This window comes from Dendrobates tinctorius, unplaced genomic scaffold (assembly GCF_039654945.1).
Source record: "Dendrobates tinctorius isolate UK_male_01 unplaced genomic scaffold, ASM3965494v1 ptg000138l, whole genome shotgun sequence".
NCBI classification, from domain to species: domain Eukaryota; kingdom Metazoa; phylum Chordata; class Amphibia; order Anura; family Dendrobatidae; genus Dendrobates; species Dendrobates tinctorius.
Window position 1 is genome coordinate 22,788,326 of NW_027361806.1, and position 27,954 is coordinate 22,816,279.

A 27,954-nucleotide genomic window follows, 5' to 3' on the forward strand; every position below is an offset into this window, starting at 1 on the left:
AGATGAGAGGGGAGTAGAGAAGGAGATCTTGTGAGGATCGGAGGTTGCGTGCAGGAAAGTACCGGGAGACGAGGTCACAGATGTTTGGAGGACTCAGGTTGTGGATGGCTTTGTATGTTATGGTTAGGGTTTTGTACTGGAGTCTCTGGGCAATGGGGAGCCAGTGAAGGGATTGACAGAGGGGAGAAGCTGGGGAATAGCGGGGGGACAGGTGGATTAGTCGGGCAGCAGAGTTTAGAATAGATTGGAAGGGTGCGAGAGTGTTCGAGGGGAGGCCACAGAGCAGGAGGTTCCAGTAGTCAAGTCGAGAGATGATGAGGGCATGGACTAGGGTTTTTGCAGATTTTTGGTTGAGGAATGAACGGATTCGTGAAATATTTTTGAGTTGAAGTCGGCAGGAAGTGGAAAGGGCTTGGATATGTGGTTTGAAGGAGAGATCAGCGTCAAGGATTACCCCGAGGCAGCGAGCTTGTGGGACTGGGGAGAGTGGGCAGCCATTTACTGTAATGGATAGGTTCGTTGGGGGGGGTCACGTGAGATGGGGGAAAGATGATGAATTCTGTTTTGTCCATGTTAAGTTTCAGAAATCTAGCGGAGAAGAAGGATGAAATAGTGGACAGACATTGAGGGATTCTGGTTAGTAGGGAGGTGATATCTGGTCCAGAGATGTAGATCTGTGTGTCATCAGCATAGAGATGATACTGAAAGCCATGAGATTCTATGAGCTGTCCCAGGCCAAAGGTGTAAATGGAGAAGAGCAGGGGTCCTAGGACTGAACCTTGTGGGACTCCGACAGATAGGGGGCGAGGTGAGGAGGTGGTGTGTGAGTGGGAGACGCTGAATGTCCGGTCTGTTAGGTATGATGAGATCCAGGATAGGGCCAAGTCTGTGATGCCAAGGGATGAGAGGGTCTGTAATAGGGAATGGTCCACTGTGTCAAAGGCAGCCGACAGGTCCAGGAGGAGGAGGACAGAGTAGTGTAGCTTGCTCTTGGCGGTTAAGAGGTCATTGGTGACCTTAGTAAGGGCAGTTTCAGTGGAGTGGTGTGACCGGAAGCCAGATTGTAAGCGGTCGAAGAGGGAGCAAGAAGAGAGATGGGAGGACAGTTCAAGGTAGACGTGTTGTTCCAGTAGCTTGGAGGCATAGGGGAGAAGTGATATAGGGCGATAGCTAGATACAGAGGATGGGTCAAGAGAGGGCTTTTTGAGGATAGGTGTGATGGAGGCATGTTTAAATCTTGAGGGGAAAACACTAGTTGTTAGTGATAGGTTGAAGAGATGGGTTAGGGTTGGGATAATAATAATCTTTATTTTATAATAATCTTTATTTTTATATAGCGCTAACATATTCCGCAGCGCTTTACAGTTTTGCACACATTTTCATCACTGTCCCCGATGGGGCTCACAATCTAAATTCCCTATCAGTATGTCTTTGGAGTGTGGGAGAAAACCGGAGTACCCGGAGGAAACCCACGCAAACACGGGGAGAACATACAAACTCCTTGCAGATGTTGTCCTTGGTGGGATTCGAACCCAGGACCCCAGCCCATGAAGACTGTGGTGAGGTTTTGGATGAAGTGGGATGGGATCGGGTCAAGTGCACAGGTGGTGAGATGTGATCTTGAGAGTAGAGTGGAGAGTCGATCTTCTGTAATGGTGGAGATGTTGGTTTTGGAGGTGGAGGGCTGGGAAGTCGGGAGAAAGGGCTCTGGGGGTTGTTAACTAAAACTGTCTCTGATGTTATCAATCTTCTGTTTGAAAAATGAGGCAAAGTCTTCAGCTGAGATAAGTGGGGAGGGAGGAGGTGCTGGGGGACGGAGGAGAGAATTGAAGGTGTTGAATAACTGTTTAGGGTTGTGAGACAGGGAGGATATGAGAGATGAGAAGTAGGTTTGTTTAGCTGTGGCGAGTGTGGTCTTGAAAGTAGTGAGGGACTGTTTGAATGTGATGAAGTGCTCGTTGGAGTGAGATCTTTTCCATCTGCGCCCAGCAGCCCTGGAAGCTCGCCTCAGTTCTTTGGTCAGGCTGGTGTGCCAGGGCTGTCTGTTGATTTTGTGAGCTTTGGTATGTGTAAGTGGGGCAGCAGATTCCAAAGCTACAGCTATTGTGTTATATAGAGCAGCAGCATCATCCGCATTGTGTAAGGAACTTATATCTGTGAGAGGGAGGAGGGATTCAGAGAATGAGTGTAGGTCAAGGTGTTTAATATTTCTGCGAGGGTGTGAAAGTTTATGGGGTGGGGATTGTAGACATGGAGTGGAGAGGGAAGAGAATGTGAGAAGGTTGTGGTCAGAGAGAGGAAGAGGTGAGTTAGAGAGGTTAGATAGGGAGCAGAGGCGGGTGAAGATGAGGGCCAGTGTGTGGCCATCTTTGTGGGTGGCTGTAGAAGACCATTGAGTGAGGAAGAGAGAGATAGAAGTTTAGTGGCAGCTGAGAGGGAAGTGTCAATGGGGATGTTGAAGTCGCCCATGATGATAGTAGGGATGTCCGCGGAAAGGAAATGAAGTAGCCAGGTGGTGAAGTGGTCAAACAAGGTGGTGGCTGGCCCTGGGGGGCGGTAGATGACAGCCAGTTGGAGGTTGGAGGGGGAATAGATGCGCACAGAGTGCACCTCAAAGGAAGGGAGGGTAACAGAGGGTGGCAGTGGGATTGGGGTGAAGGAGCAGGCATCTGACAGGAGAAAACCATCTCCTCCGCCATGTTTGCTGCTGGGGCGGGGGGTGTGAGAAAGGTGGAAGCCACCATATGAAAGTGCAGCAGGAGAGGCTGTGTCAGAAGGGGTGAGCCAGGTTTCTGTGATGGCGAGGAAGGAAAGTTTGGTAGTAACAAAAAGATCATGGATGTAGGAAAGCTTGTTGCAGACAGAGCGAGCGTTCCACAGAGCTCCTGTTAGTGGGACTGGGGAAGTGGGGGGCTGGGTGAATGGGTATAAGGTTGGAGTGGTTACGGAAGGTTGTGATAGAGCGTGAAAGGGAGGTAGAAATGACTGTGGGAATGTGGTGAGGAGGACCAGGATTTGGAGAGATATCACCAGCAGTGAGAAGAAGCAGAGAAAGTGTTAGCAGGTGGGAGCAGGAGAGGGCATGAGGGGGCTGTCTGTGTCTAGAGACAGAGGATTGTATGTTAAGGAATAGTTTTGAGGAGGAGGTGAGGTGGATGGGGAGGATTGAAGAAGAGATGAACAGTTCCTTACTAGGAGTAGGGATTAGGGGAATTAGCAGAAAGTGAAGGATTATAGGGGTGAAAGTGAAAACAAACAGAAACATTGTTTACAGTGGCTGTGTACAGTTACCTTCAGTTCCCTTCAGGTTCAATTCTGGTTTTAATTCTAAAATTTATCTTCACACTTTTAGGACACACTTATAGGAATCAGACTGAAGTCTATGCAGACTTGAGCTATGCAATATATGTACAACTAAGTGCAGTCAGGTGTGAAGCAGAGAGGAGTGGTCTCTGCTCTTCTTGGCCAGATAATTAAGAGTGGACCAGTTGCATATGATCAAGCCAGAGTAAACAAGGTCATAAATAACTCTGGGGTAAGCTGGGGTTAGCTGAAAGGCATACCATGTGAATGCTAGGTGCAGAGGCAAGTCTATTTGCAAAGCTGGGTGATGTACTATGTGCACTTCATAGACAGACAGCAGGAGAGCTGGGTGGATGAACATACCTGTCGGAAGACTAGAGATGCTTGTTAGAGTGCGATGGTGGCAGGTAGCAGGGCACAGTCTGTATACATCCTTCTGGTTTTAATTCTAAAATTTATCTTCACACTTCTAGGACACACTTATAGGAATCACACTGCAGACTGAAGTCTATGCAGACTTGAGCTATGCAATTATACAATTAAAGGGATCCTGTCATTTGCCATAGATGTCAACTATTTTTATCTGCTGTACATGCCACTGTTCTCCTGAGTCCGGAGTTATGGCCTCCTCTTCAGCGTGTGTACGTATAGCTTTTGTTAGGTCCTCTTTAAGTGCTGGCAATAATAAACATTTGGTTGTGCATAGAATTTGGGGTTGTGTTAGATTTAAAAAACAAAAACTGTCTGCTTTAATCCAGAAACGGTGACCTGAAAGGAGTTTTATGAAATAAGAAGGACATGTCGAACTTATTGCAGAAACAGTGCCTCTCCTGGCCATGGCGGTGTCTGGTATTGCAGTGTTCACTTGAGGACATTACCAGATGCCATTGCCAGCGATGAGCTTCTTTTCTCGGTGATCCTCTTTACGGTTACTGTTCTCGTCTGGTGTAAACTTTCTTTTCCAGTATTTTGGCCTCTTCTGAAGATCATTTTGGTGGCTTAGTTTTCTCGTTTGGAGCCTCGTGTGATATGAGAGATATTGTGGCTTTCTGCCTCCAGGCACGTTAACTTGATGGAGTAATGTCTGCAGAAGTAATCCAAAGCTTTTACCTTGTCAGTCAAGTGTTTGTCGGATAATGGGGGGGATTGGTCTGAAGCTGCTGCCAGACCACTACATAGACGTTACTTCTGCCGGGATTTAAGGATCTCCGCGCGTCACAACCCGAAGCTGCAGAGATATTCTGTGTATAAGGATCGCGCTGGTTGATCTAAGGCTGGTTTCACACTTGCGTTTTTTTGCGCTGTTTTTTTACGCAAACAACGCATGCGTTTTTTTTCTATACTTTATATGGGTGCGCATACACATGCGTTTGTACATGTATGTGTTTTTTTGTAGTGTGCGCTCGGGCGCACAAAATGCATCCTGTTGCATTTTTTGTGCATCCGACTTGTCCCAAAAAAATGCATGCGCACACAATGCGTTTTTTTTTTCACCCAAACACCCATTATAGTCTATGGGCGTGCTGACGTGCGCATGGTAATGCGCACGTCAGCACAAAAAAACGCATGAGTTTTTTAAAAAAAACATGAGCAAAACTGCAAAAAAACGCACACAAACGCATGATGCACTGTGCGCAGCGCAGAAAAACGCAAGTGTGAAAGTAGCCTAAGGCTGATTCTTCACATGCATCCTGGTCGAAGGTGCGATGTTAGGACCCTATTGGTATTTTCCTGTAGGTTTGAAGCAGAAACCAGGAATAGGAAAGTTATTTATGTGCCCGAATGTCATTGAAATGAAGGAAACACTAAAGACCCTACACATGAGATGTTTGGGACCAACAACTATCTCTTTTATGACCCCTCATACACAGGATCGCTCAGAATATCCGAACGCTCCTGTATTCTGTATCACAAAACCGCTAGACTCCTCCAGACTTTTCTATCTTCCTCCTCCCACCAGAGTCCTCTGTCCTCCTCTTTCTACTCCATCCAGACTCCTCTGTCCTCCTCTAACTTCTCCCCCTAGACTCCTCTGTTTTCCTCCCTCCAGACTCCTCTGTCCTCCTCCTTCTACTCCCTCCAGACTCCTCTGGCCTCCTCCCTCGACTCCCTGCAGACTCCTCTGACCTCCCCTCCTCCTTTTTCCATGCTTCTGTGTCCTCTTCTCTAAAGACTCCTCTGTCCTCCTCTTCTCTCCAGACTCCTCTGTCCTCCTCTTCTCTCTAGCTTTCTCTGTACTCCTCCCTCCACACTGCTCTGTCTTACTCCCTCCAGGCGCCTCCTCTGTCCTCCTCTTCCTCATCCCTCCACACTCCTTTGTCCTCCTCCCTCCAGACTCCTCTGTCCTCCTCTTCCTCATCCCTCTGCACACCTTTGTCCTCCTCCCTCCAGACTCCTCTGTCCTCCTCTTCCTCATCCCTCCACACTCCTCTGTCCTCCTCTTCCTCATCCCTCCACACTCCTCTGTCCTCCTCTTCCTCATCCCTCCACACTCCTCTGTCCTCCTCTTCCTCATCCCTCCACACTCCTTTGTCCTCCTCCCTCCAGACTCCTCTGTCCTCCTCTTCCTCATCCCTCCACACTCCTTTGTCCTCCTCCCTCCAGACTCCTCTGTCCTCCTCTTCCTCATCCCTCTGCACACCTTTGTCCTCCTCCCTCCAGACTCCTCTGTCCTCCTCTTCCTCATCCCTCCACACTCCTCTGTCCTCCTCTTCCTCATCCCTCCACACTCCTCTGTCCTCCTCTTCCTCATCCCTCCACACTCCTCTGTCCTCCTCTTCCTCATCCCTCCACACTCCTTTGTCCTCCTCCCTCCAGACTCCTCTGTCCTCCTCTTCCTCATCCCTCCACACGCCTTTGTCCTCCCTTGTTCTACATACAGAGAGAAGACGTAGCTGCCAGACTTCTCTGGTGGAGGATTGTGTCTGAAGTTTTTGTACTTGTCAAGTCCCCTGGAAAAAAAAGGAAACCTCGGACACCTAGAAGCGCTAGCAAAACTCCTGAATCCCCAAATCAGGGTTTCTTCTGGCCCGGCGTCTTGTAAAGGTGGTGACGGGGCAATAAAGGGGCAGAGATTGGGCCTGTGTGGAATGGAGACGGGGGTGGATAGGACGTAGTCTGTAACATGGATGTGATCACTGCACTCAGGGGGCGACTCTCCGGCCCTCCCAGGTGCCACTTTCAGACCGTAGGCAGGGGTCACATCCCGCTCATAGGTACCACATGAGAGCGGCAGCGGTTCTGCCACCCTGGTCCTAAATTTACCTCTTTACTGATAGACATTTTGTTTTTTCATCAGACGACCCCTTTGCTTTCACCTTTGCGCCTCCATAGTCGGAGCAGCCATACCGTAATTTTTCTATAGACGTCACTGTGTAAGGTGGTGTCTTGTGAGATGTGTTGCCATTTTACCGTTCTCTAATAGAAGCGTTACATTTATATTAAATGGAGAAAAGAATGTCCCGTAGAAATCGCACTCGGCTGTAAGTGACCGTCTCCTCCTCTTGCTGCTTCTTTCCAGTTTGACGCAGACAGGGACGAGGAAGACGTCTTCTTCGACATCAGTGCGGCCGTAGACAATAAGTTATTTCCCGCTAAGGAACCTGTAGCCGGTGAGTAGATCACATTATTTTATCACTGCAAACGTGGTATTAATTGATTTATTAATTGCTGTAAAATGATATTATAAATCAATAATTGTGGATATGCTTTGTTATCATTTGAAGGGGATGTTTGGGAAAAATGTCGGGTTTGGGGTCATATGGTCTAATAGCATTCATCCGCTGTACAACACACTGCCTCTCCGTGCTGCACTGACTTGTGCATTGCAAAATAAACAGCGCAATGGAAGCAGGGATGCAAGAGAAAGATGCACTGTCATTTACAGGCTGTGTGTGCACTGAAGGCAGATAAGGGCAATGTATGAGTGAACGACCGCCCAAAAACATTTCTTTAATGTCATTTTTATATATTTAATAGCAGTCCGGATTCTGTGTTTCTATTGCTGTAGAATGTACTCCATGCTGCTGTTTGCCATTAAGTGTTTATCTCACTCCAGTTCTGGAATCACAGAAACACTGCTCATTACTGCTGTATAATGTCATCCATGCTGCTGTTTACTAGTAAGTATTTATCTCACTCCAGTGCTGGATTCACAGTGCTCAGTGCTTCTGTAGAATGTACTCCATGCTGCTGTTTACTAGTAAGTGTTTATATCACTCCAGTTCTGGATTCACAGAAACACTGCTCATTACGTCTGTATAATATACACCATGCTGCTTTTTACTAATAAGTGTTTACATCACTTCAGTGGTGAAATCACAGATACACTGCTCAGTACTGCAGTATAATGTCATCCATGCTGATGTTTGCTAGTAAGTGTTTCTCACTCTAGTGCTGGATTTAGACATACACTTCTCAGTACTGCAGTAGATTGTCATTCATGCTGCTTTTTCTAGTAAGTGTTTCTCACTCCAGTGCTGGAATCACAGAGACACTGCTCAGTACTGCTGTATAATGTCATTCATGGTGTTGCTGCTTCTGAATATATACTACATAATATACATGAACATGGGTGGTTCCTGCGCTCCTCTCTGGATATTTTGCAGCTCTCAAGTAGATCAGAGACTTGGAGGTAGAGCCTGCATAGGGGAAAACTACTGAAAAGTGCAGGATACAAGTCATATGATGGTCAGAATTTGTGTTAATATTGTACACTCTTTCTGAAAAGTCACCTAAAGCGACAAATGCAGTTTAATCCTGGCATGTGAGCCTGGGACTTGTAGTGCTCAAGTAAAGCCTGGATCACATTCCAGCACGTCCAGTAATCTGGGATGGAGGTGACGCTCTATTTGCGCTGGATACAAGTCCTTGTGAGACATTTTACTGACGCTCCCTGGTCAGGGGCATTGATCTCCCGGCTCCGTCATCACTGACATCCTTTCTGCAGCACATGAACAATGCGAGATACGGCTCAGGAGGTGAAGGCTTCATTATTATTTTTGCATTCAGCTCTGAATATTTGTAACCTTGGTTGTCAGGAGCAACCATGAAAACCGACAATCCAGCCGAATATTGCTCCATTATCCCTTTCTTAGCAATTCGCAGTACAATATAAATAAATTATCCTCCGCTTGGTCTCCTACCTGCAGCACTGCCACCTGTTGTTAAACTACAATTCCCCGCATGCCCTGAGGATAGTTTTGGTGGTTTCAAAGGTCCCTCCAAACTCTGAGTAATAATAAAACCTAAAAAACTCCAACAAGCTTAAAGGGATTGTTTAAGGAAAATAAGTAACTTAATGGTTGGTGGCGGTCTGATAACTAGTATCCACAATGAATGGCAGAAGCGGGCATTTTCACCCTGGTTACAATGGAGCGGCAGAGCATGCGACCGACCATTGTACCATTCTCTGTCTACGGAGCTGCTGGAAAAGCCAAGCACTCAACAGCTTCACAGGGTATGAATGGAGCGGTGGTCGCCTGTCACAGGGTATGAATGGAGAGGTGATCGCCTGTCACGGGGTATGAATGGAGTGGTGATCGCCGGTCACGGGGTATGAATGGAGTGGTGATCGCCGGTCACGGAGTAAGAATGGAGCGGTGATCGCCAGTCACGGAGTATGGATGGAGCGGTGATCGCCTGTCACGGAGTATGGATGGAGCGGTGATCGCCTGTCACGGGGTATGAATGGAGCGGTGATCGCCTGTCACAGGGTATGAATGGAGCAGTGATCGCCTATCACAGGGTATGAATGGAGTGGTGATCGCCTGTCACAGGGTATGAATGGAGCAGTGATCGCCTATCACAGGGTATGAATGGAGTGGTGATCGCCTGTCACGGGGTATGAATGGAGCGGTGGTCGCCTGTCACAGGGTATGAATGGAGCGGTGATCGCCTGTCACAGGGTATGAATGGAGCGGTGATCGCCTGTCACAAGGTATGAATGGAGCGGTGATCACCTGTCACAGGGTATGAATGGAGCGGTGATCACCTGTCACAGGGTATGAATGGAGCGGTGGTCGCCTGTCACAAGGTATGAATGGAGCGGTGGTCGCCTGTTACAGGGTATGAATGGAGCGGTGGTCTCCTGTCACAGGGTATGAATGGAGCTATGGTCGCTTGTCGCAGGGTATGAATGGAGCGGTGATCGCCTGTCACAGGGTATGAATGGTGCAGTGATCGCCTGTCACAGGGTATGAATGGAGCGGTGGTCTCCTGTCACAGGGTATGAATGGAGCAGTGATCGCCTGTCACAGGGTATGAATGGAGCGGTGGTCGCCAGTCACAGGGTAAGAATGGAGAGGTGATCACCTGTCACAGGGTATGAATGGAGCGGTGATCGCCTGTCACAGGGTATGAATGGAGCTATGGTCACCTGTCACAGGGTATGAATGGAGTGGTGGTCGCCTGTCACAGGGTATGAATGGAGAGGTGATCTCCTGTCACAGGGTAAGAATGGAGCAGTGATCGCCTGTCACAGGGTATGAATGGAGCGGTGGTCGCCAGTCACAGGGTAAGAATGGAGAGGTGATCACCTGTCACAGGGTATGAATGGAGCGGTGGTCGCCTGTCACAGGGTATGAATGGAGCTATGGTCACCTGTCACAGGGTATGAATGGAGCGGTGGTCGCCTGTCACAGGGTATGAATGGAGCGGTGGTCGCCTGTCGCAGGGTATGAATGGAGCGGTGGTCGCCAGTCACAGGGTATGAATGGAGCGGTGGTCGCCAGTCACAGGGTATGAATGGAGCGGTGGTCGCCAGTCACAGGGTATGAATGGAGCGGTGGTCGCCTGTCACAGGGTATGAATGGAGCGGTGGTCACCTGTCACAGGGTATGAATGGAGTGGTGGTCGCCTGTCGCAGGGTATGAATGGAGCGGTGGTCGCCTGTCACGGGGTATGAATGGAGCGGTGGTCGCCTGTCACAGGGTATGAATGGAGCGGTGGTCGCCTGTCACAGGGTATGAATGGAGCGGTGGTCGCCTGTCACAGGGTATGAATGGAGCGGTGGTCGCCTGTCACAGGGTATGAATGGAGCGGTGGTCGCCTGTCACAGGATGGGAATGGAGCGTGGTCGCCTGTCACAGGATGGGAATGGAGCGGGGGTCGCCTGTCACAGGGTATGAATGGAGCGGTGATCGTCTGTCACAGGGTATGAATGGAGCGGTGGTCGCCTGTCGCAGGGTATGAATGGAGCTATGGTCACCTGTCACAGGGTATGAATGGAGTGGTGGTCGCCTGTCACAGGGTATGAATGGAGAGGTGATCTCCTGTCACAGGGTAAGAATGTAGCAGTGATCGCCTGTCACAGGGTATGAATGGAGCGGTGGTCGCCAGTCACAGGGTAAGAATGGAGAGGTGATCACCTGTCACAGGGTATGAATGGAGCGGTGGTCGCCTGTCACAGGGTATGAATGGAGCTATGGTCACCTGTCACAGGGTATGAATGGAGCGGTGGTCGCCTGTCACAGGGTATGAATGGAGCGGTGGTCGCCTGTCGCAGGGTATGAATGGAGCGGTGGTCGCCAGTCACAGGGTATGAATGGAGCGGTGGTCGCCAGTCACAGGGTATGAATGGAGCGGTGGTCGCCAGTCACAGGGTATGAATGGAGCGGTGGTCGCCTGTCACAGGGTATGAATGGAGCGGTGGTCACCTGTCACAGGGTATGAATGGAGTGGTGGTCGCCTGTCGCAGGGTATGAATGGAGCGGTGGTCGCCTGTCACGGGGTATGAATGGAGCGGTGGTCGCCTGTCACAGGGTATGAATGGAGCGGTGGTCGCCTGTCACAGGGTATGAATGGAGCGGTGGTCGCCTGTCACAGGGTATGAATGGAGCGGTGGTCGCCTGTCACAGGGTATGAATGGAGCGGTGGTCGCCTGTCACAGGATGGGAATGGAGCGTGGTCGCCTGTCACAGGATGGGAATGGAGCGGGGGTCGCCTGTCACAGGGTATGAATGGAGCGGTGATCGTCTGTCACAGGGTATGAATGGAGCGGTGGTCGCCTGTCGCAGGGTATGAATGGAGCGGTGGTCGCCTGTCGCAGGGTATGAATGGAGCGGTGGTCGCCAGTCACAGGGTATGAATGGAGCGGTGGTCGCCTGTCGCAGGGTATGAATGGAGCGGTGGTCGCCAGTCACAGGGTATGAATGGAGCGGTGGTCGCCAGTCACAGGGTATGAATGGAGCGGTGGTCGCCTGTCACAGGGTATGAATGGAGCTATGGTCACCTGTCGCACTGACCATTCTAAAAGTGCCCAGTTCTGCTGTTCGGTGGGAGTTTCAGCGTTTGGACTCCCTTACAAAGTCTCTTCTGGTCTCGATTAACTGGAAATGCCCGCTGCCGCCAATGCTGGACCAATAAGGCATGTCCAGCCATTTCTGAGTTGTTAAGACATGAAAGTAGAGGCCATCAATTCATTGGATTGTGGGCTGCGGGGCGGTGAGGGTATCATCAATGTAACTAGTTTTATTTTCTTTTATCCAGTCTGAACTCCACTATTTCATTAAATCCATGTAATCTAATATTCTGCAAAAACCTGGTAAGGAAGATCCCTACCTAAAGGTGTGTTGATAATGAGCTGATCATAAAATATTTTCTGTTCTGACTAAAGGATCAGCTATGATGAACCCGGCAGTAAGCGTTCAGTGTCCCTGCAGTGCCTCCGCAGGAGAAGTGAAGCATTGCACAGTGTCCGTTTGCATCAATGGCTGCCTGTGTTATACTGGACTGGATGGGTCCTCCATATGCTCATAATAACCGTTCCCCATTCTGACCGTTCTCTATTAAACCCAGATTCCCAAAAGAGTGCAGAATAATTGGTTTTCGAGAGTAGACAACATGTCAGGTAATTTACGGCTTTGGTCTGGTGTACAATACAAGAGTAGATGAGGTTCGGAGGATTCATCCGCCACGTTGTGATGAATTAGATCCATCCTTCAGTGACCCCGAGCTCTCCGCAGACTGTGCTCCCGCCTGGCGCTGACCTTGTATATCGATTGTGGTCATTTCATGATGGTGATTCATTGCAGAAGCTTTATTACAACAACTCCAAGACAATAAAACAGCAACGCCGTGACCTCCCTGGATCCTCAGGGTCCATGGTGTCATCTGAGGACAGTCGAGATTCCTTAGAAGTTACTCTGTAAGAAGGCAATAAGGGGAACGAACGTCCACGGAGGAATATTATTTTAATAATTTACCTGATGGACTGTAAATCTTGATAAGTAGTGAAGCCGTCACCATTTAGAAGAAGGATGTCCTCAACGGCCAGAGATGATGGACCCATAGGTCAAAGATCAGGTCTTTAGATAATATCACATATGTGAAGGAAAGGGCTCAGGAATTGCAAACTGATTTTTAGTGCATAAAGTTCTAAAATTAAAGAAGGAGATTTCTGAGGTTAGAAAAGAGGTCACTTTTAACTCCACGCTGCCCCATGGTCTCCATCAGCGGCACACGGCATTGCAGCCACCAGAGCGGACCCTGTGAACAGTGTTTTGCTTTGACTATGAATATGTAGCACTGGAGTGGGCGATCACAGCAGGAATAGATTTGGGTTTCTTATGACTTTGGGGTGCAGCTTAAGTCGTCACGCTATTTGATGTCCTCCAGAGGAAAAGATTAATTATTGAGGTTGGAGTGAGCAGGGTGATGGCATTTTCAAGAGGCAGTAGCGGGTCCCTATGCAAAAATGATGAGTAGGACCTTTGATCTCTTGTCTCTCCAACTCCATCGCTACCTTTTTTGGAGCGAAATGTAATTGGCAGCAAATGAGTAGTACAGTAATAGACCCGGAGCTTACCCAGCTCATACTACCAACGTTCATGGATAGCAATCCAAGAGGTGACTTGGTGTGCCATGGGGAATGTGACACCTAAAATTTGTCCTCCTTTTTCAAGTTTTGCCCCTCTGTGCCCTTTCCTGACCTCTTCCCACCTCTTGGAGGCTCATTTGGACATCCTTTAGACACTCATCAGGCAAAGTAACCTGACGTCGCGCACTTGAAACCATTCAGATGGCGCTGCTTTACGGGAGGTTTCAGGAGCCTCAAGTGTGTGCCATTGGAGTTGCAGGTATGATTTAGCTTTATTGGAGCAAGAGTGAGCCATGGGTCTAATGGGAAAGGCATCGATTGTGATTAGGAGAGAGTAGCAGTGACGTAAATGAAAGCTCGTGGCCCCAATGCAAAACCTCCAAAGGGCTCCCCAATGGGTCTCTAATAGTATAGGTTTTCTCATATAGGGACTTTTTGGGACCTCCAGGGCATGGGTGAGACTGCAATCCCTGCACCTGCTATAATTTTGCCTCTGGCTACACCACTCTTCATCTGCACGACCCCTTCCTCCCCATGGACTATGGGCATGCCTCCTGACCTCAGTCAGTGACAAAGGATCCTTTCCACAGTGCTTTGTGCATAAGGTCCATGTAGCTCCGGTCAGCTTCAGCATACATTTGCTTCTGGTTACATCTCTGTTCGGCTTTTTCTCCCCATGTCCTCTTGTCTGCTGCCAGCCCTGATCTTCGTAAAGAAAAAAAAGAAGCTTCAACCCCAGCTCCATCCAACTATGCTCCCTGCCTGCTCCACTTGCTTTCAGACTCCTTTCAGACTCCTCTCCTGATGATCATGGTTACAGCCAGTAACCCCAGTGCTCAGCTGAAATCTGTGGGCTGCCCTGGCAATAAGTGTTCACTTTCATCACAGCACCCCCGCAGGCGAAATGAAGCATTTCACAGTACCCATGAGTCTCCTTGGTTTTGTCCTCCGGAGTAAGCGATCCCCAAGAACCTGGTTCTATAGTCTGTATGACTGTGTTCTGCCCCTCGTCCGGCCGCCCTACGCATCATGGGCCGGTATCATTCTGCATTCCCCATGCTCCTTCTCTGGTTGGAGACTTTACCACGGGATCTGATGATGGAACGTGTAATTTGTATGTGAATTTCCTCCACTTGGTGCATTCTCCTGTGTTTTATTGCAGGATATAATTATGGGAGAGGCGATAACCTTTTATTGCTCTGGTTTTCGCTCGTTGGACTGACAGCATCGCCTCGTTGGCATCTGATAAATGTTAATACGTTTTCCCGCTTGTCTGAATCCGTCATACGCGACGCTAATTGTTACTTTATAACGGTATCAGCCTTCCAATAGCGACTGTGTGAGAAATGAGTGCGTGCGGGGGAAATAATGAGAAATTAATCATGGCGCAGGGCTAATTATATAGAATGGATTTGCAAACCAAAAAATTGGGAGATAAAATAAACCAGACAAAAACATCTACTGTAAAAGTAATATAATGCGGTAACTATTAATCCAGCCCGGGATGTGGAGTAGAAGACGGAGCACGGGGACTCGGTGAAGTTTTTGCAGCAGATTTTTTTGCTGTAGAGGTTTGCAGGTAAAAAACAACTTACGGTAGTGAAATCTATGTACGGAGTGATCTCCATCTTTAGATGGTATCATGTATCCAAAGGATTGGCGACAACTTGCTTATCTGCGGGCGTTCGATTAGTGAGACCGCCAATGTTCTGACCCTGCAATGCCCCATTGGAACAGTGTGGGAAGGAGCCTGGCTCATCGGTGAGCCAGGCCCCTTCACACAGCTCCAGCCCCGTGTCCGTCACAGACTGGAGGATAACCTGCCGGGACCAGACAAACACCTATAGCTGAAGATTCGGGGACATTTCAGGTGTCAACTTCATTTACAAATTGATGCACATTTAAAATAATTTTTTCACCAAACACCCCAACCTGGAACCTACTATGTCTCTTGCAGGCATTGAGCCCCTTCACCCCCAGAGACAATCCTGGGGCATGGCATTATCTAGACTCAATATCTATCAGTACGCAGATCTGCTTTGCTCTGGTTCTCTTTGCTCTGGTTCGCCCTCTTCCCCACAGGTTCCGCCACAACTCTAACATTAATCAGTGGGTGTTTGGCATCTGGTACCTTCATTATGGAAACCATGAACCCCACCAATCATGCATGGAAACCTAAGTATTGCGCTGGAGAACCCATCAACTGTCTTAGGTGACATTGCTGTGAGGATAAACAGGAAGGTGCAGAATACAAAGCAACTGTTAATGTATCCTGACATTTAAAGGGAATCTGTCAGCAGGCTTTCCTATTGAATCTGAGAGCAGCATGATGTAGGGGCTGAGACCCTGATTCCGGGGATATGTCACGTACTGGGTTGCTTGCTGCAGTTTTGATAAAATTTACACAGCTTAGTGGACTGCCTGGCATGTAACACCTAGTCCTTCAGTGATGATCCCCTGCTAAGAAAACACTGATTGTATTGAAACTACAGCAAGCTGCTGATCAAGTGACACATCCCTGGAATTAGGGTCTCTGCTTCTACATTATGCTGCCCTCAGATTAAATAGCATAATCCGCTGACAGATTGCCTTTAATTTGGAGGGTCTGAAACAATCATGATGTATGACATGTAATGGAGGTCACACAAGCCAGAAGTTATATAGGTGCTGGGCCCCCTGAACTCACACCCTAGGTGCGCAGGTTGTGACTGTAGTATGTGGGGGGCTATCCGCCCCTTATTCTCCCCAATGATAGATTATATTGGTAATATTTTTACTAGACTGTCCCTTTAAATAAATGAGTGTAAACCACCACTATGTGCAATGAATATTGCAGCAACATTAACCCCACGTTTCTTCTGTGTCCAGGACCCAGCGAGCTCGACCTAAGCCTCATTCTAGACACCGGAGAAGGAGCCGAGGCCGCAGCAGCGTTCGACGACCAGGTATGAACAGTTTTGCAATCAGCGCTTTTGTATAAAAAAAAACAACTCTTTCGCCTCTCATAATTGTATTCTACATGTAGATTTGGATCAGTTTTTCTTCTGTTATTCCTCTTGGTAATGTATGAATAAATTCACATTTAGGCGTTACATTCACCTTGGTAATTGATTGTGTTCTTAGTCTGCCACTGTCCTTTCTTCACACGTGTAGTATCATCATCTGCAGAAACCCCCGAGAGATCATTTGTGTTCTTATAATGGGATACCGGCAGCAAGTGTTTTGATTTCCTACAGTGCCCCCACAGGAGAACAGAAGTGTTGCAGCCTCTTATTGACCAGTGTCATGCATGGATGTGCAGGGTCCTCCACAGGGAGAGGTGGACATTGTAGCCGCTCTGACTTTTGGTGGCCACACTTCTATTAGTATACAAATCTCATAAATAGAGAAATCAAGGCTAAGTATAAGGCAATACAATATATATACCAAAATGGGCCAGTAAAAAATGTGCCAACACAAAAGAATGTTCAGTGCAATGTCCAGATTAACATGCCCATTAATACAATAAATGGCCGCTGATGTATCTGTGTGCCTCCCTGCAGACCCCTGACGCGTTTCGCGTGAGGTGCTTTTTCAAAAGGGGTACTCTGTTTTCCTCCATAGGCCCACATTGTTGGCATGATTTTTTTCATGTGGATTAATAAAGATTGTATTTGTCTTTTATACTTGATGGTTTCTTTTTTGCTCCAATCTGTTTCTTGGCTTGTATAGCTCAGACACTTTGTAGCTTCTGTTCTCAGGCTAATTAGTGGATTAGGGTCTCATTATCTCAGTAGGGTATGTCTGTTGTGCAGTACTGACACATGGGTGCAAATCATTTTTAGGACTGGAGTAAGGACTGATGTAGCTGAGTGTTGGAAACATTCGGATGGATGCATGAGGTTCTGTTCTTGCATTTGGAGGGAATATTCAGCCTTTATTCTGAAATGTAGTCATGATTTTTGCAGCCAATTTACCAAGGCTGAACGTAGTCTGCAAACCCTGTCTTATGAGGAAAGGTTGCAGGATTTGGGAATGTTTAGTTTGCAAAAGAGAAGACTGAGAGGAGACTTAATAGCTGTCTACAAATATCTCAAGGGCTGTCACATTGTAGAAGGATCAACTTTATTCTCATTTGCACAAGGAAAGACTAGAAGCAATGGGATGAAACTGAATGGGAGGAGACACAGATTAGATATTAGAAAAAACTTTTTGACAGTTAGAGTGATCAATGAGTGGAACAGGCTGCCACGAGAAGTGGTGAGTTCTCCTTCAATGGAAGTCTTCAAACAGAGACTGGACAGACATCTGACTGGGATGATTTAGCGAATCCTGCTTTGAGCAGGGGGTTGGACCAGATGGCCCAGGAGTTCCCTTCAAACTCTACGATTCTATGATTCTAGACATTAAGAGAAGAGAAGACTGACGGGGCCATAGACTGGATTGGTGTCGGCATAGTGAGCTTGCGTTTTGCCGTACATCATTTTCGGGAGTGTATGCCTACTAGAGGAGGACGCTCAGACATAGTAGTAGACTTTGTCTGAGTGTATGGAGCCCAGTAAATAATACCGCTTATTGTACACAGCACTTACCACTACGATACCACTTACCGCTGCACTATCACTACCGCAGATTACTAAAGTGAATCACCTAACCAAGCAGTTCAGACAGGGGAATGGGATGAGAAAGAGGCGATCGGAAGGAGAAATCGCGTCCTCCGAGGTCCATCGAGAGACAATGACACAAGAGTGGGGGAAGGAGAGGGGTTTCGTTCTCTTCTTCATTGATATCCGAGCTGTACAACATGGAATAGTCTCTGAGCAGCCGGTGGATGAGCCTGCGGCAGGGCTGGATGGAAACACTCACTCTGTGTAAACTCATAGAGTCCCAGGCCTCCTGGGTGGTCCCATCTGAATGACCCTCTAGGAGAAGTCCATAAAGCACCGAGTGGCACGATGGGCTCCTCCTGGGTACAAAGTCTCATATACCAGGCCCTGTGCCAAGCATCAATCCTAAAAGATGTGCAAAGATGTTTCCTCCACGAAGCGGCACCATGAACAGTACCGGGATTTGCATTATGTGAAGGGAGAAGGACATTAAATCCAGAGGCCATGGAGCAACTCTGCTTTTACCTAGACAGTCAGAAGGCGAGCTCCCACACAGTGGGTGTCATCCCAGGTTGCAAATGGACGTCTCATGTGTTCGTCCATCTGCAGCTATATTATGTCCATTGAAAAGGATATAAACCAGATAGCAAAAATGGAGCAGGACGTCTATACACTAGTTCTGTCTGGCTTTCCAGAGGAGTCTGGAGACCAGCAGTGGGTATAGTCTGCACACGCTCCAATCGTTTGGTGAGGTTTACGTCCATGCAGAAGACCGTCCTGGGAGCACTCCCAAACTTAACAGAACCGCATAATTTTCGAGAGTGGTTTATTCCAATTTCCCCTTCGCCACTTTTGGCTCAGAATTTGCCTAAATTTACTAACGTTGTTTCTGAAACTTTGGAACAGAGTCGCCGAATTTAGGACATTTGGTCACGATGCATCTGAGGTTGCAGACTGATGTCTCGTCACGAGCAGATGAAGCAGAGCCGGGTGTGACGTCGCAGATCGCAAACACGGCACAGAACTTATAGTAGCCTTTATAGTGTTGAACGCTCGCTTCCCTTTCTTACGAGGATTTGTTTTGCATTCATCACTCTTTTTAGGCACCACAGACTTTACCAATGTTCATTTTTAGGATAGAAATATTCACCGGACTCATCGGCCGTACCGATGGTAAATTATTAAAGCTTCACTTGCCGAGACATTTAATTTTATATCAATTACGACTTTCCCCTTTTACCGGGAGCTTTTATACATCTGCCTAGTCGGCCTGGTTTTAGTCTAAAAATTAAAGTTTAATAATTGATAAAAGGATTTTTTTTTTTTTACATTTTTTTCCTACTTGCACTGACTATAGAACATGCAACTTCCCAAATTCTGCAGGTCTGTTAACAGTACCTGCGAGATGAGGAGTAAAGCAGTTACCATGGCAACCTGCGTCCAGACGGAGAAGAGTTAACTCTGTCCCATGAGATATTTTCTCCCTGCGCTGCTGGACTCTGCTGGTTTGCAGTTTCCCCACGATGTGGGAGAATGGCCCGAGGGGACGGTGACGGGGCGAGAGGTGTGTGTCAGCTCTCGTCTGCCGAATCGGACTCGGACGAAAATGGGCCGTCATAATTGGATGAGTTTGGTTATAATTCTGGCGGGATATTAACCCTGCGATCAATTATACATCAGATTGTGGCCATACAGTGTGTGGCAGTCGGTGGTGAAGAACCTGCACGTTCCGGGTTGGTCTACCCTTAATGATCGGCTATGCTGCGCTGCGGTGGATGTAGCCTCTGCTCATGGCCGGCGGCTCATGGCTACGCACGGGATGTAACTGGGATTCAAGAAAGGGCCGACATTATTACACTAGAGGCTGAAATTTCATCAACTTTTTGGGTCCATTACTACCATATGGTCTGCTCACCTGCGCACCTGATACTGCGATCGTTACTCCAGAACCGTCTGTATGTACACCGCTGGACTGGGGCGCTGTATCCCCTAATTTCTCCTTCTTTATCAATGTCATACTCGGAGTTATAGTTCTAGAACACCTGTAGAGCCAAAGATTGGAGAGCACTTGTCTATCATCCACATAGCAGCATCGTGGTGACACATCGGTCGCAGTACAGCATCATGGTGACACATCGGCCGCAGCGTAGCATCGTGGTAACACAGGGGCCCCAGTGTAGCATCGTGGTGAACCATCGGCCGCAGCGTAGCATCGTGGTAGCACATCAGCCGCAGCGTAGCATCGTGGTAGCACATCAGCCGCAGTGTAGCATCATGGTAACACCGGCTGCAGTGTAGTATCGTGGTAACACATCGGCCACAGTGTAGCATCGTGGTAACCCATCGGCCGCAGAGTAGCATCGTGGTAACCCATTGGCCGAAGAGTAGCATCGTGGTAACCCATCGGCCGCAGAGTAGCATCGTGGTAACACATCGGCCGCAGTGTAGCATCGTGGTAACACATCGGCCACAGTGTAGCATCGTGGTAACACATCGGCCACAGTGTAGCATCGTGGTGACACATCGGCCACAGTGTAGCATCGTGGTGACACATCGGCCACAGTGTAGCATCGTGGTGACACATCGGCCGCAGTGTAGCATCGTGGTGACACATCGGCCCCATTGTAGCATCGTGGTGACACATCGGCCCCATTGTAGCATCGTAGTAACACACCGGCCGCAGTGTAGCATCGTGGTGACACATCGGCCGCAGTGTAGCATCGTGGTGACACATCGGCCGCAGTGTAGCATCGTGGTGACACATCGGCCGCAGTGTAGCATCGTGGTGACACATCGGCCGCAGTGTAGCATCGTGGTGACACATCGCCCGCAGTGTAGCATCGTGGTGACACATCGGCCGCAGTGCAGCATCGTGGTGACACATCGGCCGCAGTGTAGCATCGTGGTAACACACCGGCCCCATTGTAGCATCGTGGTGACACATCGGCCCCATTGTAGCATCGTGGTGACACATCGGCCGCAGTGTAGCATCGTGGTAACACACCGGCCCCATTGTAGCATCGTGGTGACACATCGGCCCCATTGTAGCATCGTGGTGACACATCGGCCACAGTGTAGCATCGTGGTAACACACCGGCCCCATTGTAGCATCGTGGTGACACATCGGCCCCATTGTAGCATCGTGGTGACACATTGGCCCCATTGTAGCATCGTGGTAACACACCGGCCCCATTGTAGCATCGTGGTGACACTTCGGCCGCAGTGTAGCATCGTGGTGACACATCGGCCGCAGTGCAGCATCGTGGTGACACTTCGGCCGCAGTGCAGCATCGTGGTGACACTTCGGCCGCAGTGCAGCATCGTGGTGACACTTCGGCCGCAGTGCAGCATCGTGGTGACACTTCGGCCGCAGTGTAGCATCGTGGTGACACATCGGCCGCAGTGCAGCATCGTGGTGACACATCGGCCGCAGTGCAGCATCGTGGTAACACACCGGCCCCATTGTAGCATCGTGGTGACACATCGGCCCCATTGTAGCATCGTGGTGACACATCGGCCGCAGTGTAGCATCGTGGTAACACACCGGCCCCATTGTAGCATCGTGGTGACACATCGGCCCCATTGTAGCATCGTGGTGACACATCGGCCGCAGTGTAGCATCGTGGTAACACACCGGCCTCATTGTAGCATCGTGGTGACACATCGGCCCCATTGTAGCATCGTGGTGACACATCGGCCGCAGTGTAGCATCGTGGTAACACACCGGCCGCAGTGTAGCATCGTGGTAACACACCGGCCCCATTGTAGCATCGTGGTGACACATTGGCCCCATTGTAGCATCGTGGTAACACACCGGCCCCATTGTAGCATCGTGGTGACACTTCGGCCGCAGTGTAGCATCGTGGTGACACATCGGCCGCAGTGCAGCATCGTGGTGACACTTCGGCCGCAGTGCAGCATCGTGGTGACACTTCGGCCGCAGTGTAGCATCGTGGTGACACATCGGCCGCAGTGTAGCATCGTGGTGACACATCGGCCGCAGTGTAGCATCGTGGTGACACATCGGCCGCAGTGCAGCATCGTGGTGACACTTCGGCCGCAGTGTAGCATCGTGGTGACACTTTGGCCGCAGTGTAGCATCGTGGTGACACATCGGCCGCAGTGCAGCATCGTGGTGACACTTCGGCCGCAGTGCAGCATCGTGATGACACTTCGGCCGCAGTGCAGCATCGTGGTGACACTTCGGCCGCATTGCAGCATCGTGGTGACACTTCGTCCGCAGTGTAGCCAGGCCTTTACCCGCCCTACAGTCACAGATGTCCCCGCGGCTGCTCACTCTGTCGGGTTTCATCGCTTATTTCCACCTTTCGGCACTTTCCTGCTTTTCCATATAAATAAGCCTTTTACGTGGGAGTAAATCCCAGAGGAGTCGATGGATCGAGGATTTTATTGTCAGAACAGAGCGGAATTGCGGCTTGTGTCGGGGATGAGACGAGCGTTATTGAACACAGTCGTCAGAAATGAGATGACAGTGTAAGTGTCGGGCGCCGCTGCTCTCCCACTTGTCACATAGATCCCTGCGTGTAATTGTCCCTGTCCTCGGGGCGGTGATGTGCAGGGAGGGAGGCGGTTACATGACTGCCGTCTCCGATGTCTGGTACACAACAAGACATTTCTTACCTCTTCTAGGGATTTACCTGGGGGGGACTGGCTCTTCTTAGGGGGAGTCTTTTTGGCAATACTCCGTGGGAAAAGTATTGGGAGTAGCCGTCTGCCAGTGCGGCCACCTGTGGGGGTAACTACCTGGGAGTCAATGAGCCCCGAAGTCCTTCCGAAAGCTTCTGATTCATCATCTGGACAGCGCCCCCTGTGTTGTTCAGCTCATATTGCAATTATTTCTAATATAAGGGAAAGTTCGTTTTCCTCGTATTCCATTTTCCCCGATTCCTGAATAACACAATAATATATTTTTCCGCCGGCGCTGAGCTTTGTGGAGCAGCAGGTCCCCACTTAAGTCTGCTTGCGCAGATATAAATGATATGTGCAACCCCTGGCCTTGGATCTATCCCAGGCGTTACGTGCTCCTGTCGCCGGTGAGTTCATTAGCACTGCTTAATTGTGCGGTGAGAGAGGAAGAGGAACTGCTGGAAAATGACGGCCGCCTTCATATGGAATCAGCATGCAGCAATTAGCAGTTTAGCAAGTGGCACCTTACTTGGCATCCGCCTCTGCTGCGGCAGTACAATACTCAGCGTGCTGCCATATGGGGGCACCCTACCGTGCCGGGGGCAGAGAACCTGCCATCCTTACTGAACACAGGTAATGCTGGGAACATGGAGGAGCCCAGGTCGCAGTAGAGACGGATGCTCATCTGTCTGAGGTTATGTGTGATGTAGCCGCTCCTCTCTTAGCTGTAATACTACACACAACCTAGGGAAGGAGCCGCCATGTACAACCCCTTTAAATGCTCTACATATGCTCGGCATCCTATATATGCAGTTCCCCGTTACCTCAAAGTCTCCGACTTTCCAGAGATGACGACTATACAAATGTATAGTTGTAATTGCAAAAGGCCCAACTAGGTAGAAAGCTGAAGAGCCTGGAGATGGAAGAAAACGCAAAGATGTTTATTTAAAGATGACCTGTCACAATCTATAAATATATGATTTGTTACCTGGTGTAAATGCCGCCGTTCTCCTTAATTCGACGATATTTTTCTTTTATTCCTCATCCTCTCCATTCCTGAGATATGGCCTCTTTTTCCCTGTGTATAAATCTAGCGCATTTAGCCAAGTGGGTGTGGTCTTCTCTACAACCACACACAATTGTAAAGTAAATATTTACATACTAAGATGGGTCATATCTCAGGAACGGAGAGGAGCAGAAAGGAAAGAAAGACCTTGCCGGATTCAGGAGCACAGCAGCATTTACACCAGGTACAAAAATACATATTTATTGGAAGTGACCGGTCTTAAAAATGGGGTTTTCGTTTGGACTGTTCTTGTTAAAGGGGTTGTGCTGCTAAAGCAGAGCCCCCTAATTCACTGAAAATCCAAAAATAAGTATCAGGAGTCGTCTTAACAATTCAACCCATCTTTGAAATTATGCTGATCATCCTGAGCCTCCTGGTTCATGAGCAATATGCCATAACTACAGAATGGCAGAACTATAGTATGATAAGACTACTCCTTTAATACTTACGTTTTAACATTTGTTAATGTCTTAAAGATCTTGGATTGCTGTCGGTGAAGTGGTTTTAGTCTTATCCTGCGGCATCAGGAGGTGTAGAAGCTGCGGAGCGAGGAGTCGTCTTTACGGTGATCGCACCTGGTTAACATAAATCCTAAACACATTTTAAGTTTCTGGACGACTGGAATATCTGATAGTCCAGAACATCAGCAAATCCTGTCTGTATCTTGTTTTGTGCCTTTTCTCAGCGCGGCATAACACAAGGTTATATTTGTTACCAATGTTCCAGCTCTTTACGGGAAATGTGAGAATTTTCTGCCAGATGGTGACTATATTTAGGGAGGATTCGGGAATGGAGCCATAAAATCTCTTAGCATTTTATTACCTTCTTCCAAAATGGATTGATTTGCGGCCGCTGCCAAGAGACGAGCAGATAATCTGGGATTAGCCTGGTGACATTTGTACAGTTCCTCCGTCCCATCTGGCTGGAATGTGTCAAGCTGATTGTTGTCTGCCTTTGACTTCGCCTTTGTTCTGGGGCCACACGATCTAACTTTTGCTCTATTGTCAACCTGTCATGTTGAACATGATGCCTGAAATGCAGGCGGCCGGTTACAGGGCAGGAGGAGATGAGCAGATTAATATAGAGAGATGCTAAAACATTCAGGATAGCTTTTATGGCTATTTCTATGTGTAAGAGTCCAGTGGGCGGTCCTACTCAGTAATTGACCGCTATATCTCTATGGCTACACACAGACAGCTGTCAATCACTGGGTTACAGTTTTAGCGCCATCAGTCTGAGTAATACTAAAAGGATTTGTTCTCTATAGTGGACTTTGATCCCAGGAATCATCACACACATATCTGCCTATATTTTGGGGGGTAATTTAGTCCTCTCTGGGATCTTTTTCCTTTCCTTTTTTTTCCCTTTTCCTTATCTTATCTTTCCTTTAATTTTCCTTTCCTTTTCTCTTCCCCTGCTCCTTCTCCTTTTCATTTCTTTCCCGTCTTCCGCTTGCTTTTCCCTTTCCCTTTGCTTTCCTTTTCCTCTATTTTTATCTTTCCCTTTTCTATCCCCTTCCCCCTTTCTTTTCCTTCCAGTTCACATTTCCTTCCCTTTTTCTACTTCCTTTTTAATTTCCCTTCCCTTTCTCTTTCTTTTCCTTTTCTATCCTCTTCCCTTTTCATTTTTTCCTTTTCTTTTCCTTTCCCCATAGCTTTTTCTTTCTTGCCCTTTAGCTTTCCCTTTTGTTTCCCCTTCCCTTTCTTTTCCTTCCCGTTTACATTTCCTTCCCTTTTTTCTACTTCCTTTTATTTTCCCTTTCCCTTTTCCTGCAAACACGTTTCCTGCAGTGGTGCTCCAGGTGCGCCGAACGTCTATGGAGAAAATCCAACCTACCCGAAGATTTCATCCATTATAAGTTTATGCTTCGAACATACAACACTGCCCTTCACCTCTCCAAACAAATCTATTTCAACACCTTCATCACCTCACTGTCCAATAACCCGAAACGTCTTTGACACATTTCATTCTCTACTCAACCCAAGAGTACAGGCCCCAACCACGGAGCTTCGAGCTGACGATCTGGCCAATTACTTCAAAGAAAAAATTGACCAGATTCGACTGGAAAAGTCTTAGTTACTCACCGGTTAACGGTATTTTTCGGAGTCCATGACAGCACCACCTGAGAGAGGGGATCCGCCCTTCAGGAACAGGAAACCTACAGATACAAAAGGGCGGCACCTCTCCCACGCATCAGTTGGATTACAGAGCACAGAGGACCACAATGGTTAATAGCATAACTTATATACAATACTATACACGACTATTTAAATTACCCGTGTACGTATAAGAGGAAGGAGTGCACACCCAAAATAGACTAAAAGGGAGGGAATATACGGGTGCTGTCATGGACTCCGAAAAATACCGTTAACCGGTGAGTAACTAAGACTTTATCGGTCGTCCATGACAGCACCACCTGAGAGAATTACAGAGAGTAATAACTATTTAGGGAGGGACTACAGCCTGCAGTACCCTTATACCAAAAGAGAGGTCTGTGGAAGCACCCAGGTCTAGCCTATAATGACTATAAAAGGTGCTCGGAGAGGACCAAGTAGCCGCCTTACATATCTGGTCGATGGAGACTTCTGATCTCTCGGCTCACGAGGTCGCCATGGCTCTGGTGGAATGCGCCCTCAGCTTCCCAGGTGGCGACCTGCCTTTTGAAGTGTATGCTACAGAAATTGCTTCTCTAATCCACCTGGCTAGTGTATTTTTTGACACTCTACAACCTTTCCTAGGGCCTTGGTGGGAAATAAATAGGGCATTATCTTTCTTCCAAGGATCGGTAGCTGCCAGATATTCTATGAGGCATTTCCTAACATCCAGGGTATGTAGTTTTTCTTCCTTCTCATTAGCTGGATTAGGGAGGAAGGATGGAAGGACTATTTCCTGAGTCCTATGAAAGTTAGAAACCACTTTAGGTAAGTACGCCGGATCAGGTCTGAGTATTACCCGTCCTAACCTGTATATAAGGAGGACGCCTAAATAATGCCTGGATGTCGCTTACTCTGCGAGCTGAGGTTAGAGCTACCAGGAAGGCTACTTTGAGGGACAGATTTTTAATGGAAGCTGATGAAATAGGTTCGAATGGAGCTTCCGTCATGGCCGTAAGGACTAGATTCAAGTCCCATGGCATGAATCTATCCTTCACTACTGGCCTGCACCTACCTGCTGCCTTAATGAACCTACTGATCCAGTAATTACCTGCGATGTTGCAGCTAAAGAGAGCCCCCAAAGCTGATACTTGTACTTTAAGAGTACTAGTGGAAAGTCCCATATCCAGACCTTTCTGAAGAAACTCTAAGATCTGATTTATTGGAGTTGAACCCCCAGCAACTATTTCAGAGCGCTGCAGGAACTTCTTCCAAATTCTAGCATAGATCTTGGTAGTAATGGCTTTCCTATTCTTAAGTAGGGTGTTAATCAAGTCTGGGGAGAAGTCTTTTTCTTTTAAGAGTGCCCGCTCAAACTCCACACCGTCAGATGTAGGCCAGCCACCTGAGGGTGGAAGACTGGGCCGTGGGATAGGAGATCCGGGATGTCTGGAAGAACCCAAGGATCGGACACCGACATGGTCCTGAGGCATGAGAACCATGCCCTCCTGGGCAAAAATGGAGCAATGACTATGACCCTTGCTCTGTCTCTCTTGATTTTTCTCAACACCAAGGGTAGTAGCGATAGGGGAGGGAAGGCGTATGCTAGCCTGAAGTCCCGCTTTATCAGAAAGGCATCTACCGCCAGGGGGTTCTCTCTGGGATTTAGGGAGCAGAATAGTCTTAATTTCCTGTTTTCCTTGGTGGCGAAGAGATCTACCTCTGGCTGTCTCCATTTTTGTATAATCAGGTCGAAGATCGAATTGTTTAGGGACCATTCTCCTTGTTTTAGTAGGTGGCGGCATTTATGTCAACAGGACAAGGGATTCCCAGCCAGTCTCCCATGCCGGTACTGGCCCGGCCTCAAGCTGCTTAACGGCTGCGCTCTGACGAGGGCATGCACATTCAGCTTAGAATGGCTGTTCTGCTAGTTGGAACAACCGTTCTGCCACATTCCTCAGGGGTTTGGAACGAGTCCCACCTTGGTGGTTGACATAAGCCACTGTGACCTGATTGTCGGAGAACACTCGCACATGATGGCCCTGCAGATACATAAGTAACTTCTTAGCTGCCTGCTCTACTGCTGTCAGTTCTTTTCAAATTAGATGACATTTTTATCTGGTGATGGTCCCATAGGCCCTGGACTAGGACTTCACCCATATGAGCCCCCCAACCGGAAGGGCTAGCATCCGTATTGACTATGGGGGATATGTCACACTCCCAGGGAACCCCTCTGGACAAATTATCCTTTTCTAGCCACCACTCTAGGGACTCCCTTGTGCTTCGGGACAAGGTTAGCTGGCCCTCCAAGTAACCTCCAAGGATTTTTTGATGCAGTAAGACCTCCCCTGTAGTGTTCTTAAATGAAACTGGGCCCACTGGACCGCCGGATACAGGAGGAAAGGGAACCCAGAAGGGACATGGCTTTCCTGAGGGACATGG

At 48.4% G+C, this 27,954-nt stretch overlaps 1 protein-coding gene across 3 annotated transcripts in view; it reads left to right on the forward strand.

Moving 5' to 3' along the window:
• The window catches only part of AK5 (adenylate kinase 5), a 198,934-nt gene that overhangs the window by 123,291 nt on the left and 47,689 nt on the right, over nucleotides 1–27,954 (forward strand). For all 3 annotated transcript variants that reach the window (XM_073544832.1, XM_073544831.1, XM_073544830.1), the window contains 2 exons: nucleotides 6,824–6,914; nucleotides 15,989–16,065. In XM_073544832.1, coding sequence (XP_073400933.1) covers nucleotides 6,824–6,914; nucleotides 15,989–16,065 — 168 coding nt within the window. The remainder of the gene's footprint in view (nucleotides 1–6,823; nucleotides 6,915–15,988; nucleotides 16,066–27,954) is intronic.